The sequence below is a fragment of the Cricetulus griseus genome (assembly GCF_003668045.3).
Source record: "Cricetulus griseus strain 17A/GY chromosome 1 unlocalized genomic scaffold, alternate assembly CriGri-PICRH-1.0 chr1_0, whole genome shotgun sequence".
Lineage (NCBI taxonomy): Eukaryota > Metazoa > Chordata > Mammalia > Rodentia > Cricetidae > Cricetulus > Cricetulus griseus.
This window is the reverse complement of record NW_023276806.1, coordinates 55956654-55975697: the sequence shown is the minus strand read 5'-3', so window position 1 is coordinate 55975697 and position 19044 is coordinate 55956654. Positions and strand designations below refer to the sequence as shown.

Here is a 19044-nt window from a genome sequence, read left to right as displayed (position 1 = left end):
TTCAACTTCACTAAAGTCTTGGAGAATGAACAAAATATTTGCCAGAACTCAACATGAATGACCACTTGCCAATAGTCTTCTTTTCTATGAAAAGTTTCATGAGCACAGTCTCTCTGTCCACATTCCTACCAGCATTTTCTTTCACCAGAATTGCCCATTAAGCTCTTGGTAAAGTGTTCTAGAGATGCTGCAGCCTGCTTCCTCAACCTCTTCCAAATTCCTCCCACAAACCAGTTTCAGATCTTAAGAACCACTTCATCAGGTTGGGTCGCAGCATCGACCCCACCTCTCTAGCATCAATTTCCTGTATTGGTTTTGTTGTTGTTGATGATGATGATGTTGTAACAAATATCTAAAGGAAAGAGTTTAGAGGAAGAAAAGTTTGTTCTGTTGATGGCCTCAGAGATTTCAATCCAAAGTCAGGTGGATCATTTGCTTTTGGCCTGAGGTAAGGCAGAATAACAGAATGTTGGAACATGTGGTACAAGCCCCTCTCAGATGGCAAGGATGTAGAGAGAGAGAGAGCATGCCTGTACCCATGGATTTCATTCTTCTTCCCTTTTATTCTGTCTGGGACTGCCAGTCTATTTGATGAGACCACACACATTCAGGCAGATCCCCTTTAGTTAATCCTCGCTGGAAATGTTCTCATAAACACACCCAAACTATTCTCCTAAACACACCTTCCTAACCTCCTGGGTGCCTCCCAATCCAATCAACTCAATGGTGAAAACTGAGGATTTCTTGATACACTAAAGAGGCTGTATTTCTGCCTGAGGTATACAGGCTTGAGCCAAGAGATGTTGCAGGCACACGCAGTCAAGTGTTTGGTTAGGACAAGTGGAAGGCAGGGATATCAGTCACACAAATGCATAGTGTAGGGAGACATAAATGCAGTGGCAGTGAGGTCTCTGGAGCATCCAAGTAGAAGTGAACAGTAGGATCTACAAGCCTAGGCCTCTGGATATCTAAACCCAAAGATGTAAAGTAATTATCTTGTAGGTGACAGTGAAAGCCAGGGAAGTGGTCTAGAAGCTCTGAGAACAACAGAGACTAAGAAGCAGAAGAGCCGAGGATCACCCCCTGAGGAACACATAAGCTTAACAGAGAAAGAAGAGGGGCCTGGAAAGGAAGCAAGCCAGGAATAGGGGAAGATCTCTTCCTAAGCTATGCTTTACCTCTGCTTCTTTCACAGACTGTGGGCTCCCCCAGGGCAAGAGCTATGTCTTATTCATCTTTGCAGCCTTGTTTCCTAGCACATGGGAATGTCCACTTATAATCTTAGCTTGTTTTTCCATGTCATCTTGGAAATAGTACTTTAAGCACCACATTAGATCAAGTTATTTACATCATACTCTTGGCCCTTGTCCAGTTCTGTAGCTGTGATACCCATTTGACTTTAATCTGCAGTTAGAGGTGACCCAGCCAGTACTGAGAGACCTAGTCAAGCCTGCCTGCATTCAGACAGCAGCACTCATAGACTAGCCCAAATGGATGGAAGTTCCATTACATTTTTAAAGATCTCCAGAGGTGGAGAAGACTTCCCCCGTAAGCCATTCCAACAGTTAACTACTCTTATTTGCCTTATGTTTAGGCAGCCAAATGTTGAAAAGCAATTTCTCCACACATCCCCATAGAGTTGTACAGTTTCTGTTCACAGTGGGAGAAATATGCTTCGTATTACTCTTTCTCTGCCAAATTACAGTAGAGCCCCACTGGAGTGACACAGCTTGTTATTATAGAGATCTGGAGATACGATTCCCTGGGCAGCTGTGCAGACCAGGCTGCCAAGCTGCCAAGCAAACCAGGCAAAGGGATCTTGTTCTCATTTAAGCTAGAAACCTCCTATTGGTTCACCTTAGGCAACCTTCTCGCCTCTGATGGGTTACCAGGTCCCGTGTGCATTTGTAGGAGGCTATTATTCTTATGGTCCAGATTTTTGTTGTTTTGTTTTTTTGAGATAGGTTTTCTCTGTAAAATCCCTGGCTATCCTGGAACTCGCTTTGTAGACCAGGTTGGCCTGGAACTCTCAGAGATCTACCTGCCTTTGCCACTGCATGCCACTACTGCCTGGCCAGATAATATTTTTTAAGATTTATTTATTTATTATGTGTACAAGAGGGCACTAGATCTCATGGTGGTTGTGGGAATTGAACTCAGGACCTCTTAAAGAGCAGTCAGTGCTCTTAACTTCTGAGCCATCTCTCCAGCCCCAGATAATATTTTTAATCTCTTCATAGTCACACCCTAAAGACTGTTGGCCATTATATGGAAAGGTGTATGACAACACTCTTCTGAGACTTACCTGTGGACCTGAGTTTCAATTCTGTGAGTCCTGAAGTTTTTCTTTCAAGCTTTTGCCAAATGCCATTCGTAGACAAGAGCCATTCCTCCACAGCACAGTGGTAGTGGCCCTGGTCACTGTCTTCCACACTCAGAATGTTCAGCAGAAACAAGTCTTGGGAGACTTTCTCAGAAAGAAATTTTTGCTTGCTCCGAGGGGATTGAAATGAATCCCCATATTTTACAACATTGGTTTGGTCCATTTCTAGGATCTTCAGATAGGATGCATTTGTAGGAGTTGAAGAAAAGTACCAAGTGACGGATAGTGGAAGGTTTCCAGCAGTTCGGGACAAGATGGCACACTCTATATGCGTGCTGGAGCTGATGGAGAGCTCTTGGACCTGACTGCTTGAGTTCACTCTCAGTTTGCTCTCTGAATGAAAAGAATGAAAAGAGTTACTTTGCTGGGAAAACAAACAAAAACAGAATTTTAAGCTAGCACATCAACCAGGGCAAACAGCTGCCCTAACTGTTCATTCAGCTTCAGCACAATTCATGATCTGATGAAGCTGTGCTTTCCAACTTTGAGCTTGTTCATCTCACAGGCTGCATGTGGCTAAGAATAGCTATGACTGTGGCCCAACACAAAAGTGTAAGCTTACTTCAAATACTATGAAATTTTTTCTTAATCTTCCACTTTGGTTGTACATGAACTTTGTTAATGACAGCGTTGTGTTACAATGTCAAAAGACTGGACATGCCTGTGAGAAGTCTGTGTGATTGCAAGTTGGTGTTTACTCTTCATAGCATCAATCTGCTCATCCCCGTTCTGTTCTTACTGTGCAGGGAGGGGGAGAGTCATGGAAAAAAAGCCAGCTCTTCCCCCACACGATATCACTGCTGTATTGAAGCAGAGGCATCTCTTCTATGGCATGTCTGCATCATTGTGAGAAACAAAGACACTATGAGCGCTCTGTCTCTGTGTGCTTACTATATGGACTGTTTCTGGATCCCTGATTTGTCAAGTCTCTTGATAGCTGCCTTCAAACATGAGTAAACAAGAGGAAGTTGTGTGTGGGTTAGTACAATTGTGTCTCCTTGCAGCCATTCCACTGTGAGAATTTCAGATGGAATTGGAGTCTGCCACCTTTGAACTCCAGCAGCTTTTCCTGTTACAAGATGCACAATAAACCTTACAAATCTCACTCCCATTCCTTGTTGATCACTCTACTGTTGTTGATGTTGCCAGCAGGTCCCTTTATTCCCTTCAACAAACATTTGTCAATCACATATTGGAGCACATACCAGACTATTGTAGGTATTTTGTGAACACCTCCTCTCAGTGAATCACAGTTTAGAGCAGCAGTTCTCAGCCTGTGGGTCGTGACCCCTTTGGGGGTTGACTGACTCTGTTACAGGATTGGCATATCAGACATCTTGCATATCAAATACCTTATTATTCATAAGAGTAGCAAAATTACAGTTTGAAGTAGCAATGAAATTATTATTATTATTTTTTTCGAGACAGGGTTTCTTTGTGTCTTTGGAGACTGTCCTGGAACTAGTCCTTGTAGACCAAGCTGGTCTCAAACTCAGAGAGATCCACCTGCCTCTGCCTCCCGAGTGCTGGGATTAAAGGTGTGTGCCACCAACGCCCGGCCAATGAAAATAATTTTATGGTTGGGAGTCACCACAACATGAGGAACTGTATTAACCGGTCAAAGCATTAAGAAGGCTGAGAATCACTGGGTTACAGGAAGATAGAAGACAGGGACAAAGACTTACAGACATAGAATAGGTCACCCATGTAGAACAGAGATACACAGAAATGCAACAAATATGAGGATCACCCGAAGGTTTACCTAACCTAGAGATAGGAGTGGGGAGAGACTTCCTGGAGCAGGCAACTCTGAGGTAAGTCTTGAAGATTAATAGTAATCACTCAGATAAATAGAGAGCAAAGGAATTCCACATAAGGAACAACTTGAGTAACGACCTTGAACATGAGAGCAAATGTGGCTTATGGAATTGCAGGCAGTTCAGCGTGGTTGGTTCAGATCTGAGATGGAAATTGAGGGGCACTGGAGAAATACACACATAGGATTATTGAAGATCTTTAACATCTTGTTATGGGAGTTTGGACATGAAGAGGACAGTTTGTAATCTATGACACTGGGATGTAGTAAGGACATCATGAACAATATGGAAAGGATATCTTTGGATAATGGTGATGACTTACACTCTGACACTGAGTTCAGGCATGTCTTGGTAGCAGTTAACTACGAATTCCGAGACTAGAAGAAAAACCATTCTGAATAATGAACATGGAAGCTGTCAATAGGTGGATCATATCCATGGGCAGAAATTATTTTACATAGAAAATGACGGAGAGTCAGAGGACATACCAAGCTTGAATCTAAAAGAACAGTTGCTTTTTAGGGAAAAACTGGGCTCAGTGGGACAAATGCTTGCCTATTGTGGAAGAGAATCAGAAGTTCAAGGTCATTCTTGGCTGATGCTAACCTGAGTTTTAGAAAGAAAAAAGAAGAGCCAAGTACAGTAGCACAGACCTGTAATCCTAGCACTTAATAGGTTGAAGCAAGGGGATTGAGAATCCCAGGTCAGCCTGAACTACAGAATGAGACATTGTCAAGAAACAGAAACTAAAATAAAATAGTGACTCAATGGGGGCTGGAGAGATGGCTCAGAGGTTGAGAGCACTGAATGCTCTTCCAGAGGTCCTGAGTTCAATTCCCAGCAACCACATGGTGGCTCACAACCATCCGTTAAGAGATCTGCACTTCTGGTGTGCAGATATACATGGAAGCAGAATGTTGTATACATAATAAATAAAATATTTAAAAAATAGTGACTCAATGTAGGAGGAGAATACAAGAGAATGAGAAGGAACCATTAGTGTTAGGGAGAAAACCTCATGCTGTGGGGCCAAGGACAATAAAAAAAGAAAGATTTGTGGAAGCAATCTCAAACATCAAGGGAAGGACAAGTACATTAAGGCATGAATTCATGAGCAAGATCATTACTATTAACACAAATATTTCTCAGCAACACAGAGTAGGTGGTGGCTACCACACTTGAGCATCTGCTTTGTACACCAGGCATTGCACTGGGTGCACTATACAAGGGCACATTAGCAATTTACAGAAGCAGTGACTGAGGTAGGGGTAGATTAAGTAACTTGTCCAAACCCAGTGCAAGTCAGGAGAGAGAAAGCACATGGCATGGCAAAACTTAGCTAGTCTGGCTTTTACTTTTAGCCTTTGTGATCTATTATTGAATTAAGATTGAATTTGACTGAAACCATAAATTCTCTCTTGTATGTTAACACATTAAAAGAGGTAGCTAAATGTATTCTAATGGAATTTACATGATCACCACCACTTCCAAATGTGAAAAAGATGCTGAGGCACCAGCAGTGACTTCCCTAAAAGATTGTCTCCTCTGGAGGAAGGCCCTTGAGGACCTGCTGTGCCAGACAGTATCCTTTCACTGCTGGCAATAAGAATTCATGGCAGATGGGAGGGGCACAGAGTAGTGGTTATTGGCCGATGTGGAAGCATTTCATCATTTTAACAATCAGTGTGGCCATCCCATGTGTACTAGCTTCACGTTAATGCCGTCACATCATGCTTACTTTACCACCACAAACGCAATGACTAGGTATTTTTGTGTTTATTTCTATAGTTTACACAAAGTGGGAAGAGTTGTTGTTACAGTTTGAAATGAAGGCTTGAACTGTAGCCTAGGCTGACCTCAAATTCTCAATCCTCCTGTCCCAGCCTCCTGAGGACTAGGATTATAAAATGTGCACCATCATACCTGACCCCCCCCAAAAAAAAGATTCCTTCCTTCCTTCATTCCTTCCTTCCTTCCTTCATTCATTCCTTCCTTCCTCCTTTCCTTTCCTTTCCTTTCCTTTCCTTTCCTTTTTTCTTTTTTAAAGCAGGTATCATTCAAGCATTCCATACCTGGGAAGGTGACAGTAATCCTCAAACGGTTAGAGGTGGCAGATACCCTGGCTGGACCATTTGTGTAGAGGGAATTTCTGTCATAACCTTCCACTTCGCACTGATACACCCCTGTGTCCTCCATAGCAGCATCATGGATTTGGAGTTGTGAGCGAAATGAAGACTGTGAAACCTTTGTCTTCCTGTGGAACTGGGAGAGGATGTCCCCCCATTCCACTGTGCCATTGTGGGTGACTCGAATTAGCTGATGAAAGGCTCCAGAGCCAGCTGGCTGGAATTGCCATGTCACTGAGAATGGCAGCTTGAGAGCTGAGGGGTTGACACTCACTACGCAGAAGAGGTCGAAGGTGTGGGTTAATGTCACCTGTGGCTGGCGGCTCATCAGATTAACTTGTAAACTTGATTCTGTGGGGGGAAAGTGACACACGATTCCTGTTTACCAAGTCCACGCACAGGACTTCCAAGTTTTCTCAATGCCACCCTTCACACAGGGCCACACATTTGCACTCCTGAAGTATCATGAATTTGGGGGTAGAGGTTGGTCCACAGTACAGTGTGTCCCCAATTCCAACCTCAGTCCTCCAAGTTTCCCCATTGCCTATAACTGTTCTCAGCAGCCACAACAAACAGGCAGTGTTTCTGCAGTGTGCCACTTAGACAGCTGCACTGAGCAAGTAGAACACTCACAGCCACGGTCTGGCCTCCTTCCTCTCCCCACTCAGCAAGTAGAACACTCACAGCCAGTGTTTGGTCTCCTCCCCATCCCCCAGGGTCCAGCATCACTCTTTTGCCTGTGCCCAGGGAAGATCTCATGATGCCCAGGCTGCTGCTGGAATGGAAGAGGCTTGGCTCCACCCATCTGTAAGTCAATTCCTATTCATAGGGATTTGTTTTCAACTTTGAACTAGAATGATCTTGATAAAGATGAGTAAACTTGAGAGGTTAGTGGACAGGCCTGACAGGCAGATCCTGCTCTGGTCTCAGGGTACACATACCATTGGCAAGGGTTCTGGGTGACACTACTCCAGCTGCAGTATAGGATGAAGTGACTGACACACATTCAGGAAAGGATTTCCCAGATACTCACTCAGAGATTTTACAGTGACTGAAATCTTCTGGGTCCACTGCAAATCTTTGGCCTGGTTCTGGAGCCTCTCCGACACTCTGCATTCATAGGTGCCACTGTCTGTGACCACGGCAGAGCCGATCTCCAGCCGAAAAGTGGCCCAGTCCACCTTCTCCAACCTTCTGTTACTATGGTGCCTGGAGCCCAGAGATGAGACTCCCAGCTGCACAGTACCATCTTGCCCCATGCTAGCCACAAACACGGGTGTGGTCTGGTCCTGTGGGATGAGCCACCAGCTCACAGACAGAGGACCTATATCCCCACCTGCCTTGCAGAGAAGAGTAAGTGCCTCTCCTTCCCACACTGCCCACTGCTCAGCAGACACGGTCACACTTCTTGCTGTAGATTACAGATTATGGAAGAAAAGTGTTTCAATTAAACAAAAATATTTCTAAAATACAGTAAGATTGAATTATAAGGTCTTGACTTGTTTGTGACAAATCGGAGCTGGTTGACTCCTCCTGTACCATGCCCAGAACAAAGATCTGCCAAACATTTAAATTGTAAATGGCTGGATGAATAAATAAATGTATTGTGCATGTATGTATGTATGTGTGTATGTTTATGTGTGTATATGTATGTTTGTATGTGTATGTATGTATGTATAGATAAATGTATGTGCATATGTATGTGTGTGGATGTATGGATGGATGGATGAGTAGATAAATGTATGTATGTATGTATGTATGTATGTATGTGTGTGGATGTATGTTTGGGTGGATGAATAGATAAATGTATGTGTGTGTATGTGTATGCGTCTGTGCGTATGTATGTACACATGGATGGATGAGTGGATGGATGGATGTTAAATAGATGGGTGGATGGATAAGTGTGCATGGGTACATATGTATTGTGTGTGTGTGTGTGTGTGTGTGTGTGTGTGAGTGTGTGTGTGTGTGTGTGTGTGTGTAAAATAAATTTCCCTGAGGTAATCATCACAAAGTCAAAATAAGACAGGTGACCAGGGAGCCTATGGACATGTACACGATTCATAATGTACACTTATTTTTCTTATCCTTTTGTTCAGTCAGCCCATACTGAAGAATTTGTTTGAATCATTGGAGTGAGTAAATGAACCTGAAAGTAATGAAGTGCTGATGATTTAAATGTTCAGGGTGTTTACTTTGTTTTTTTTTTTTTAAGTTTACAAAAAATTTTATTTCCTCTAGCAAGACAAAACCCAGAAATCTCCTCCAAATAGCAGCACCCACTGAACTCCAAGTACTCAAATATCTGAGACTATGATGTACATGCTCATTTGAACCTACAAAATGCAGATTCTAAACGCAAGTTTCTCTATATCATTATTGTTTTGACCTAGGCATTTAGACGGAAAATCATAGATTGAGTCATATAAGTTGGATGAATCTGGACATACTGAATTTCTTTGAAGCTCATAATATATTGGAGTAGCTTTCCCAGTGTCTTATAGGGTAAAATCTGAGGGTCCCTGGTTAAGCTGTCTGCATCCATGGTTTGTTAGCAGTGCTCAGGCTAGTGAAGGAACTCTTGTCTTTTTGACCTCTTATCTCTCACTCACATTAGTGTCATTTAGGAATCATAGACAGTGTTAGTGGAGGAATGAGGAGGAGATGAGCTACTGCATGGAGCTAGCTGAATGTTTACCACTGGGGAGATTTCAGTAAGAAGCAGAGTACAATGTGATTTGTTTTCTAAACTCTAGAGGGAAACCAAGTCCCTGGAAGGGTCCAGCAGAGATGGATCCAAACAAACTTTCAATGGAAGAGGGCAAGCAGTTCCTAAAACAGTGTGGGATCTCACAAAGAGATGTAAGCGTGCGATGCTGGGTAAAGAGAAGTTACATGGAGTGAGGTGGAGTGCTTTGTTTTTTAGAATAAAGGCTGTCAGGGGGCTGGAGAGGTGGCTCAGAGGTTAAGAGCACTGGCTGCTCTTCCAGAGGTCCTGAGTTCAGTTCTCAGCAACCACATGGTGGCTCCAGGGGTCCCGAATTCAATTCCCAGCAACCACATGGTGGCTCACAATCATCTGTAATGAGATCTGGTGCCCTCTTGGTGTGCAAGGATATATGCAGGCCGAATACTGTATACATAATAAATAAATAAACCTTTAAAAAAAATACAGGCTGCCAGTGATTTCAACATGCTCTCCGTCTCCTACTTACCTTGTCCCAGTGAGTCTAATCCTCTTAGTGTGTGTTTTGAACAGGGAAAGGAAATTATTAATTAGAACTCTGTTTACAAAACCACTGTAAAAATACTAATTTGGAGAAACACTTGTTTATATATGCATACATCATATACAGATGCATATCTATGTGTCTTTTATCATTGGCAAAGTAGTCTTCCTTTTTAAGTTTTAGTGGGGGAAGGGAAGGGAGAGAGGGAAGAGAGAAAAAGAGAGAGAGGTGGAGGAGAGGGACAGATGGGGGGCGTGGGGGGGGAGGAGTGGTAGAAGAGGAAAGATGGTCTTCTTATGTTTAAATTACTTAGCATAGCTATAAATGCAAGGCTGGCTCCCAGATGGGAAATTCAAGACGTGGAGAAATGCAAGCATCCACTCAACAAATGCTTATGTGCAAGGTGCTGTCTTGGCTGCTCTGTGGGCCATGCAGACTCATCAGGAGTTCCCAGGTCCTGGGCAGCCCAGCTCTAAAGGCCAACAACCACCACCACCCGGAGGCAGAATTACTCTGGGCAGCACACTTGACCTCTCTGAGCCTTCATATTTCTTTCCAGGAAAAATGAGGGTAATAATGGCAGCCACATTCTGCTTTGTTGAGAAGACTGAACGGAGGCACACAAAGGGCTTAGGCCTCCGGCTACAGCAAGTACTGTAAAGGGGTTAGCTATTACCATTAGTGTTTAATAAGAGGCACTGGCAACAGCAGAGGTGGTTCAAAGCAAAAGAGAAAAATAAAACAGAACTGGCATTAGAAATCTAAAGGGGATCTAAATGAATCTGCAAATTGCTCTTCCCCACAGAGGAAAGAGATCCCTTCCACTGCTCCAGCATGCACACCAGCTACAACGGCAGGATGAAGACTAATCTTCATAAACAGGTTGAGCAAATTATCAAACCTGCCTCTGCATTTTGGGTGTCGGAGGCACGATCATGCTATCTGCCTTTTGTTTTTAATATAAAAATGACTCATAACTGAAGTTTGGAAATTAGAAGGGAAATGACTAGTCATAATCTCACCACTGTAACATAACCATCATGATTAGTTTCAACTAATATCACTTCAAACATTCATTGTGGCCATTAGCCTCATAGTAAGAAAAAAGGCACAGCAAGGCACAGGGACAGTGGGTGTTCTCTTCTGTTTAAAATATTCATGGAACAATAAAATCTGCTCATATTTCAAATAGCAGTTTGACTTTCAAAACAGAATGTTAGACAACGTCCTCAATAAATATGCTAATAAGTTTTCCAATTGCTACATGTTAGGCCCAGTTTGGACTCCAGACTACTGAAAAAAAAAATTTCTTTATCATTGAAAGAGATCCCTCTCCCCAGGACCAGGAGCCGAATGCCATAAAGTGCCCTTTGGAGCTCCTGGAATCAAGTTCTTACCAGGGTTTAAGGAAGTTTGTAGATATTTTCCCCAGGGAGTTCAGAGATTTAGTGAGCTCTGTGTAAATATGTAAACCACCCACAATGTTTTTCCTGAATCCTAGAAACTTAGACCAAATGTTTAGTGTGGAAACTAACACCAAAATGCTTCCCGCCTGTCACTCTCCTCCAGACATTCTTTCTCCCTAGCCGCTGGGGAGAAGGAAGCAGAATGCAGAAGGGGCATTCATCTATCTTTGGAGATACCCCTAATGAGCTATGCAGCAAGATTAGCTTTCATTTTAGCTCAGTTGATTTTTAATTAAAATTTCTTCCCCTATTTTTTTTTTTTTTTTTTTTTTGCTTTTGGGCAAATTTTCTTTCTAGACTTTGACTTTAACACTCAGCCCAGAGGATTCTAATATTGGTTCTGGGTGCATCTGGTTTTCCCCTACATAAAGCACTGATTGTTCAAACATAGTTAAAGTCACCCAATCTTCACAAGTAAGGATGTTAGGTGGCTGTCCTGAGTCTGTTTTGTGCTGCAATAACAAAAGATCTGAGGTTAGGTCATGTTTAAGGAGGTCCTCGGTGCTAATGACTCTGGTGGGGGATTCTTAAGAATCCAAATATTGTGGTGCTGGCATGGCGGGGACCCTCAAGCTACAGCAGAATGTCACAGAAGAGAAAGGGAAGTAGGAGGGACAAGCACACAAGATGGCCTCGTTTATACAGTCCTGTCTTCCAAGGTGGCATTAAATCATTCGTGAGGGTGGAGCTTCCACTATCTAATTTCGTCCCCACCACCACGCTGAGGACCAAGCTTTGAGCCTTTGAAGGACAACTAGACACAAGGCACAGCAGTGGCTTGCACTGTTTCATTCACAGGGATGTTGAGGACCAGTTGAGCAGACATCTCACCGCATCACAACAAGCACAGAGAATGGAGTCTGTCTGCTTTCATTTGTCTCCTCATTTCTCACCAGGAGTCAGAATTATGACCCAGTGCAAGTTAACATAATGAGATTAGCAGAAAGCAATTGAAAAATGGCTGCCCAGCCTCAACTCAAGGTCAGTTTACTTGGCAGTGTGTTCCCCAGGAAAAGGGACTCTGCCCGCCACACCCCCCCCACCACACACTCCCATATATACATTCACACACATATGCAGCATATTCATGCACTTATAAAGCATATGTGTACAAACACATGAAGTCAGAGGACTTCATTAACACAGGAAAACCAGCATATAAAAATTGTAACTCAAAAAGTCAAATAGACTCAAACAACATTGAGATGCCAAGAAGGGACTTAAGGGGCACCTACTTGTGTCATTTTATAGACAAGAGAATTGAAACTGAGAGAAGCAAAGAGAAGTGACCGTGGCCTATGGCTCAGGACTCCAAATGTCTTAGCTAGTCTTGATGCTTCCCCTCCTTCACTTCACCTCCAGAAGGGTCTGACAGACTCCAGACTCTGAAGGAAGATCCCCACTGTGTTCTTGTACTGGGGGGGCGGGGGGTAGCACCACTTGTGGTTGTCTCCATGTCACGTACCTGCTGGCTCCCTCAGCTGCACCTGGCTGATGGGTGACTGCTTTCTCTGGAGTAGCTGCCAGGAGCCCGCCCGAGTCCTCACAACCTCTGCCACTTCACAACTGTAGGCACCTACATCCTCTGGACCCACGGAGAAGATCTTGAGAGAGAAAGCCTGGGTGCTTATCTTTGAAACCTGCATCTGTCCTTGGCTCGCTCTGTTCCTGTAGTCTCTCTTCAGGTCTAGGACCCCACCAGAATCAATCTGGGCAATTTCCTTCCCATTGAGGAACCAAGTACCCTGAAGCTGCAGGTCACCACTGCTGCCAACAACCAGGCAAATCAGTTCCAAGGGTTTTCCTTCAGCAGGTGAGCTCCTGGCTGTGATGTTCACTTCAAAATCTCTTGCTGGGCAACAAAAGCAAAGCAGATGTTTAGAAAGCCCATTGTACGTGCCCTTTTCAGCCCAAGAGGGATGAGATCCATGATAATGATACTACGGCTGCATTTTATGTAGCCTTTCAGTTCTGTGATGGCAGTGAGTTCCCCACTCCAAAACAACCCCACAGTGAAAGAATTTACAAAGTCCCTGGCTATTCCAAATTACCCAGAAAGCACAGTATCCATGGTTTTCTGAAAGCAGCCCCAGCAAGTAAAAAGCATGCACAGATGTGTGAAGTATCTACTTAGGCATGCCTCCTTAATTAAAAAGTGAAATATTTCATGCTGTGCTGAATTGCTGTAAATTATGGCTTCTCTTTGTGTGTGTGTGCTGGGAATTGAACCCAGGCCTCACTGTGTGCTGGGCATTCACTTCTTGCTCTGAACCATAACCCCCAGTCTTTATTTCTTACTTTGTTCATTTGTCTAAGAAACAGCCAGTAGAATTTTTCTAACTTCCAAGCACATGTGATACGGCCTTGTAGGACCCAATGAGTGTATGCCAAATACTTGAGAGCCATAGGATGATTTGTAGTGGAGCAGAGTAACATAGAAAGTCAGTGATCCACAACAGGAGTATTGCTTTCCACAGGAAGCTGTAGAATAGAATATTTGTTTAACTATGTAGAGATATGTTGCATTTGTTTGTGTTGCAGAATAATCATTTAACTATGTAAAGAAGTGTTGCAGGTGGGTTGTGGTGGCGCATGCCTTTAATCCCAGCACTCGGGAGGCAGAGATAGGCAGATCTCTGTGAGTTCGAGACCAGCCTGGTCTACAAGAGCTACTTCCAGGACAGCCGCCAAAGCCACGGAGAAACCCTGTCTCAAAGAAAAAGAAGAAGAAGAAGAAGAAGAAGAAGAAGAAGAAGAAGAAGAAGAAGAAGAAGAAGAAGAAGAAGAAGAAGAAGAAGAAGAGTTGCTTTGGTTATGCTGCATTTGTTTAACTATGTACATTCATTTCACCTTGCCTGCCTGATTGGGCTAACAAAAAACTGAACAGTCAATAGGTAGGTAGTAGTGGGATAGGAAGGGCTAGCAGGCAGAGAAAATAAGTAGGAGGAGGAATATAGACTCAAGAGAGAATGAAGAAGAAAGAGAGGAAGATGTCCAGGGCCAGCTAGCCAGTCAGCCAGCTGCCAGCCAGCCAGGCATGGAGGAAGCAGAGAAAGTAGGACATACAGAATGAAATAAAGGTAAAAGCCCTGAAGCTATATGTAGAAGAAGAGAAATAGGTTAATATAAGTTATAAGAGCTAGTGGGACAAGCCTAAACTAAGACAAAACATTCAAAACTAATAATAAATCTCCATGACAAGATTTGGAGGCTGGTGGTCCAAGATAGCCTACCACATTCGGTGGCCCACGTTGGGTGACAAAATGCTATTTTGCCTTCCTCACAGTGGCTGTGCTTTCCTGGCTGCTCAGGCCATAGCCTGGGGGGAGTTTTATTTCCCCAGACAATGAATCTGTTGCTGCCACTAAAGATAGCTTAACTAAATCTCTATCATTCTAATAAAACTCAAAATGCAAAGGCTAGGGTGTAAACCTTTGAACTTATAGAGTTTGAATAGCAATTGGCTAACTTTCTCTCTTTGCTGGTATCCTGGAAGCCCCTCTCCTTTCACCCCACCCTAACTAAAAAACCCACACTATGCTCCTCCCTACTGTTTCCTGCCAACTAGTTGCTAACCCCGCCTCTCTGAGCCCAGGTTTAATTTTATATAATTAACATAAACGCAACAAATCTTTATATAGTTAAACAAATGTAGCATAAAAAATGTAACACATCTTTGCCTAGTTAAACAAAAATTCCACAAAAACAGTGGATATTCACAGTTTTAGCTGGCCCTTCTATTGGACCAATGCACATAAAGAGACCAAAAATGACCAGGTCTTTCTGTCTAGTTTTGATGAAAATGTCATGTAAGGTGACAATTTCAAGCCTGGTGGAAAGACGTCCTGTCACCAACAGGGACAAAGCTTCATACTGGAAATAAGAGCAACTTTGAGGCCCAGCTGCCTGTGGTAGGTGGGCTTTGGAGAGAGGGAGGTTTGACGTTGGAAGTAGATTCCTCCTTTCCCCAGTAGGAGTTTGAATGTAGTTAGGGTGTCTATAACTGGAGTCCCTGGTTTTTAAAACGGGAGCTGACTACCTTATGGGGTGATCGTTTGGACTACAATTAAATAATATAGATAGCATGCTTACAAAGTGCCTGGTAAACATGGTTGTAATATCGTTTCCATGGCTGGCTTATAGCATCAATCTAGTTCTTTCATATTTCTTCTTTTTTTATTTTTTGAAGACCATGTGTTCTTTACGATTTATATATTTATTTATTTATTTATTTATTTATTTATTATGTACACAGTGTTCTGTCTGCATGTATACCTGCAGGTCAGAAGAGGGCACCAGATCTCATTACGATGGTTGTGAGCCACCATGTGGTTGCTGGGAATTAAACTCAGGAACTCTGGAAGAGCAGCCAGTGCTTTTAACCTCTGAGCCATCTCTCCAGCTCTCTTTCATATTTCTTGCCCCATATAAAATCTCCCATGAGTAGAGCCAAAATGGAATATTCTGGAACATCTTCTTTTTACTTATGCTTCCCAAGTGACAAAAACAAAATTAACTTAAACTTCTTATCTACTTTTTAGGAAAAGTCAACAAAAGGTTAAAATAAAAAAATAAAAAAAAAGCTATCCTTGCGGTACTCACTGACAGGGAATTCACAGGTTTCCTGGGAAGATAATTACCTGCTGGCTGGATCTTCAGAGCTGTTTGATCTGTCTGCTTTCTGGTGATCAAAGTCCACACTTCATCTGGATCCTGAATCCATTCTGTGGCCTCACAGAACAACTGGCCTTGATCTGAGGGTTGGAGCCTGCCTATGGACAGCTTGAAGGAAGTGGCTCCAAGCTTGTCCAGCCGCACGTCACCGGCCATGAACCTATCTGCATAGGAGGGCCCAGGGGCCAATAGAAAATCCCTGGAGAGAGAAATGATCTCCATGGCTTGACTCCCTCCTTCCTGCATCAGGTACCAGCTGAGGGAGAGGTGGGTATGTTGAGCTGTTGCTTTAGTTGCCTCGCAGGTGAGTTCTAATGGCTCGCCTTCCTTCTTACTGAGCGTCTGGGAGGGCATGGTGGCAGACAGGGTGTCAGGAATCACTGGGAACAAAGCAAACAAAATCATCGTTTGACTGATTCATGTTTGTTTTATTAGACCTTCTGGAGGGAAGATGGCCCTAAACCTCATCTGCAAAGTGCATCCTTTGAGTTTGCTTTCCCAGCTATATGCTTTCCCAATGGGGGACTTGCCTATTGTTGAGGGAGCATGGGAACTTTGCAAAGCAAGTGGTTCAGGGATATATGACCCTGGCTTTGCTTCATCAGCCTAGACTGGAGCCAGGTTAGCTACTTAGCCACCAGTGGGAGGAGCACTAGAGCTTCTAGACATGATTCTGGCCTTCAGCCACCCTGTGTCTCTCACTAGATGCACACGAATGGATGGCTTCATTTCCCTCCCCAGACCCTAATCTGTCTTTTCTATTACAGAGATCTGAAATAATTTAATTTGCTATGCAGAGCCCAAATGCAATCTTTCCCCAAGTTCCCACAGCTGTCTTAGGACCCTATCATTCTCTTCTTCCTCATATGTAAGCCATACTCCCCAAGCTCATGAGACTGGGTTACCAAATACTCTAGACACTGCACTAAGAGCTGAGTGTTCCCAGGAGCTCAGAAGGTGGTGGGAGATGTGCATATAAATAGCCTGTTATGACATAACTGGGTGAATGTTGGCAATCACAGTGTGAACAGGACATTCAAAAGAACCAAGCGGGGGATATGCTCTGCGGCGATCTAAAGGTCTCTGCAAAGGAGGTAATGTTGAATCGGCATCTGAAGTTTATGTAGGAGTTTGCTAAACTGCAAAAGAAAGCTAGATATTCCAGGCAAACGACAGTTGCAAGAATATGAACTGTCCCTATAGGGAAATGTGCTAGAAAATGGTGGTTGGAAAATACCATTCTGCAGTTGGTGCCATCACCTACGATATTCATGCCATCTCTCTTCTCAAGTTGCATGATGATATGGGGTGAGGGGTTATGCAAATGCCTAACTACAGGTAGTAGCAAAATGCTTTGCTACTATCAATTTATGAGTGGAGACCCTGGGAAGGCACCACACTGGCTCAACCTGTGTGGGATATGTCACTGGGAAAACATGAGACACCTACTTGTAATAAATCTCCAAAATACTCTAGGCTCTAGAGCAAGCATACTAGTGGAAAACCGTTCCCTTGGCAGGGCATTGTAAGAGTAGAGACAGGCTTGCCAGGGGCTGGCTAGCAAGAGCTCACCAGTTAGATTAGTCTTCGCACTGTAACTTCCCAAGTACTTCCCATCCGTGTTGGGTGTGTGGCACTCATATTCACCAGCATCCCTCATCTGGAGCTTGGAGATATGTAGCAGGACTGAGCTGCCCTGTAGTCTCTCCACGTAGATTTCCTTGCTTCGCACCCTTTGGGCATACACTGCATAAGAGAAGCCGACATCCTTGGTGCTGATGATCTGGATTTCCCTGGTGGGGGCTGTTGGCAGGTAAATAGACCACTCGAAATCCTGTGTAGAAGGTCCCTGATGACCACTGACATTGCATCTGATGTTGACAGGGTAACCTTCAGCTCTGTACAGAGGTCCTTCTTGAATTTTTACTTCCCTCTGGCCGATGCTGAGCTTAGCTTGCAAGTAGGAGGAAGAAAGGGGAATAGAAATAGATGAGTGCTCTAATTCCCGGGTAGCACATCATGTAGTTCTCTGTATTACCATCCTGGTTAAATGAGATCACAGGTTAGTAGCTATAATCACCTCATATCTTCACTGCCTTCCTCAGGCTGGATGGCAGTGGAATGGCTCAGTGAGGTCATTGTTCCTCCATTATTTAAGCTTGCACAGTCCTGGTCTCCTTTGGAAAATGTTTAGCCCAATCATGTACCAAGACTACATTCACAAAGCAGCTATTTGTCTAAATGGACTTACTTGAAAGGTAATATCTGATAACTGGCCTTTTGCAGTATTTTATGGCAAAACAGCAAAAACTTCCTCAACCCTCAAATCCCAAGACACAGTCTCTCTCAAGGAAGGGCTTTTGCGAGAGGCAAAGTCCTTGGCTCTGCTCTTGAAGCCTTTTGTCTTTCTTGTTAGTTAGTTGGAGATTTTTGTGGCTCTCAGCCACGTCTGATGCAAGCCTAGATAAAATGAGCACCGGAAATGGCAGCAACACTTCCTGTCTACTGTAAAGGCTTTTCTTTTCTATTTGCTTTTGCTGTGTTTTGCTGGTTTTGCTTTCTGACTTCTTAGAAGGACCCTTTCACTTTACTGGGAAATCTAAGGGGATACCTTATGGAGCCCTGCCGGTTCTTTACTCAGAGTTGAATTCTTTTCTGACTCACAGTTTTCAGTTTGGATGCTTTCTAATTGAAACCTCAGAATATTATGTCTAAAGGAGAAAACATGATCAAAAGGTCATATTTCTAGAGAGAAATGTTTTTAATTCAGCATTGCCCCTTACCAGAAACTACTACATATTTGCTTATTAATACTGAAAGGGATCTTATTTTGTGTTTCTGAAAGAGCAGAGACCAATGACAATGATGCCACAGGGATGGACAAGATCTTCCCTGAGGGCCCAGGAATGCTTAAGGTCAAGACAGGGTTGAATAACATCAAAAGGTCCATTGAGAGCTATGGCCAGCACAGAGGAGCTGACAGAATAGAATCCTTCAGAACAGGCTCCAGAAAAGCAGAGCAAGGACAAAGACTTAAGGTGACTCCTATGGGGAAACAGAGAAGATACGTGCAGAGCCCGTGAGAAGAAATGGAAACTATCATGAGGCCCAGAAGGTGGCTTCCCTCCCCCACACTGGGGTGAGTGATTACTTGATATAATCAACTAACAACTTAAAAACTGCATCTGAATACACTCAACTAAAACTGGCCAAGAAACTAATCAATACCCAACCACACACTTTTCCAGTAATAATTTAAAAATACATTCAAGTAGTCATAAATCTCAATGTTATATATTTATATCACCATTTTTTGTGCTGAATATCTATAAATAGGAATTAGACTAC

The 19044-nt window shown here is 43.4% G+C and overlaps 1 protein-coding gene across 1 annotated transcript in view; it reads right to left on the bottom strand.

The window, feature by feature from the left end:
• Positions 1-17713, bottom strand: part of Cd101 (CD101 molecule) — a gene marked incomplete at its 5' end in the record, with an annotated part of 30519 nt that extends 12806 nt beyond the window's left edge. The window contains 6 exons of the mRNA XM_035451310.1: positions 2306-2716; positions 6273-6677; positions 7360-7737; positions 12488-12874; positions 15663-16076; positions 17269-17713. Coding sequence (XP_035307201.1) covers positions 2306-2716; positions 6273-6677; positions 7360-7737; positions 12488-12874; positions 15663-16076; positions 17269-17713 — 2440 coding nt within the window. The remainder of the gene's footprint in view (positions 1-2305; positions 2717-6272; positions 6678-7359; positions 7738-12487; positions 12875-15662; positions 16077-17268) is intronic.
• Positions 17714-19044: the final 1331 nt, after the last annotated feature.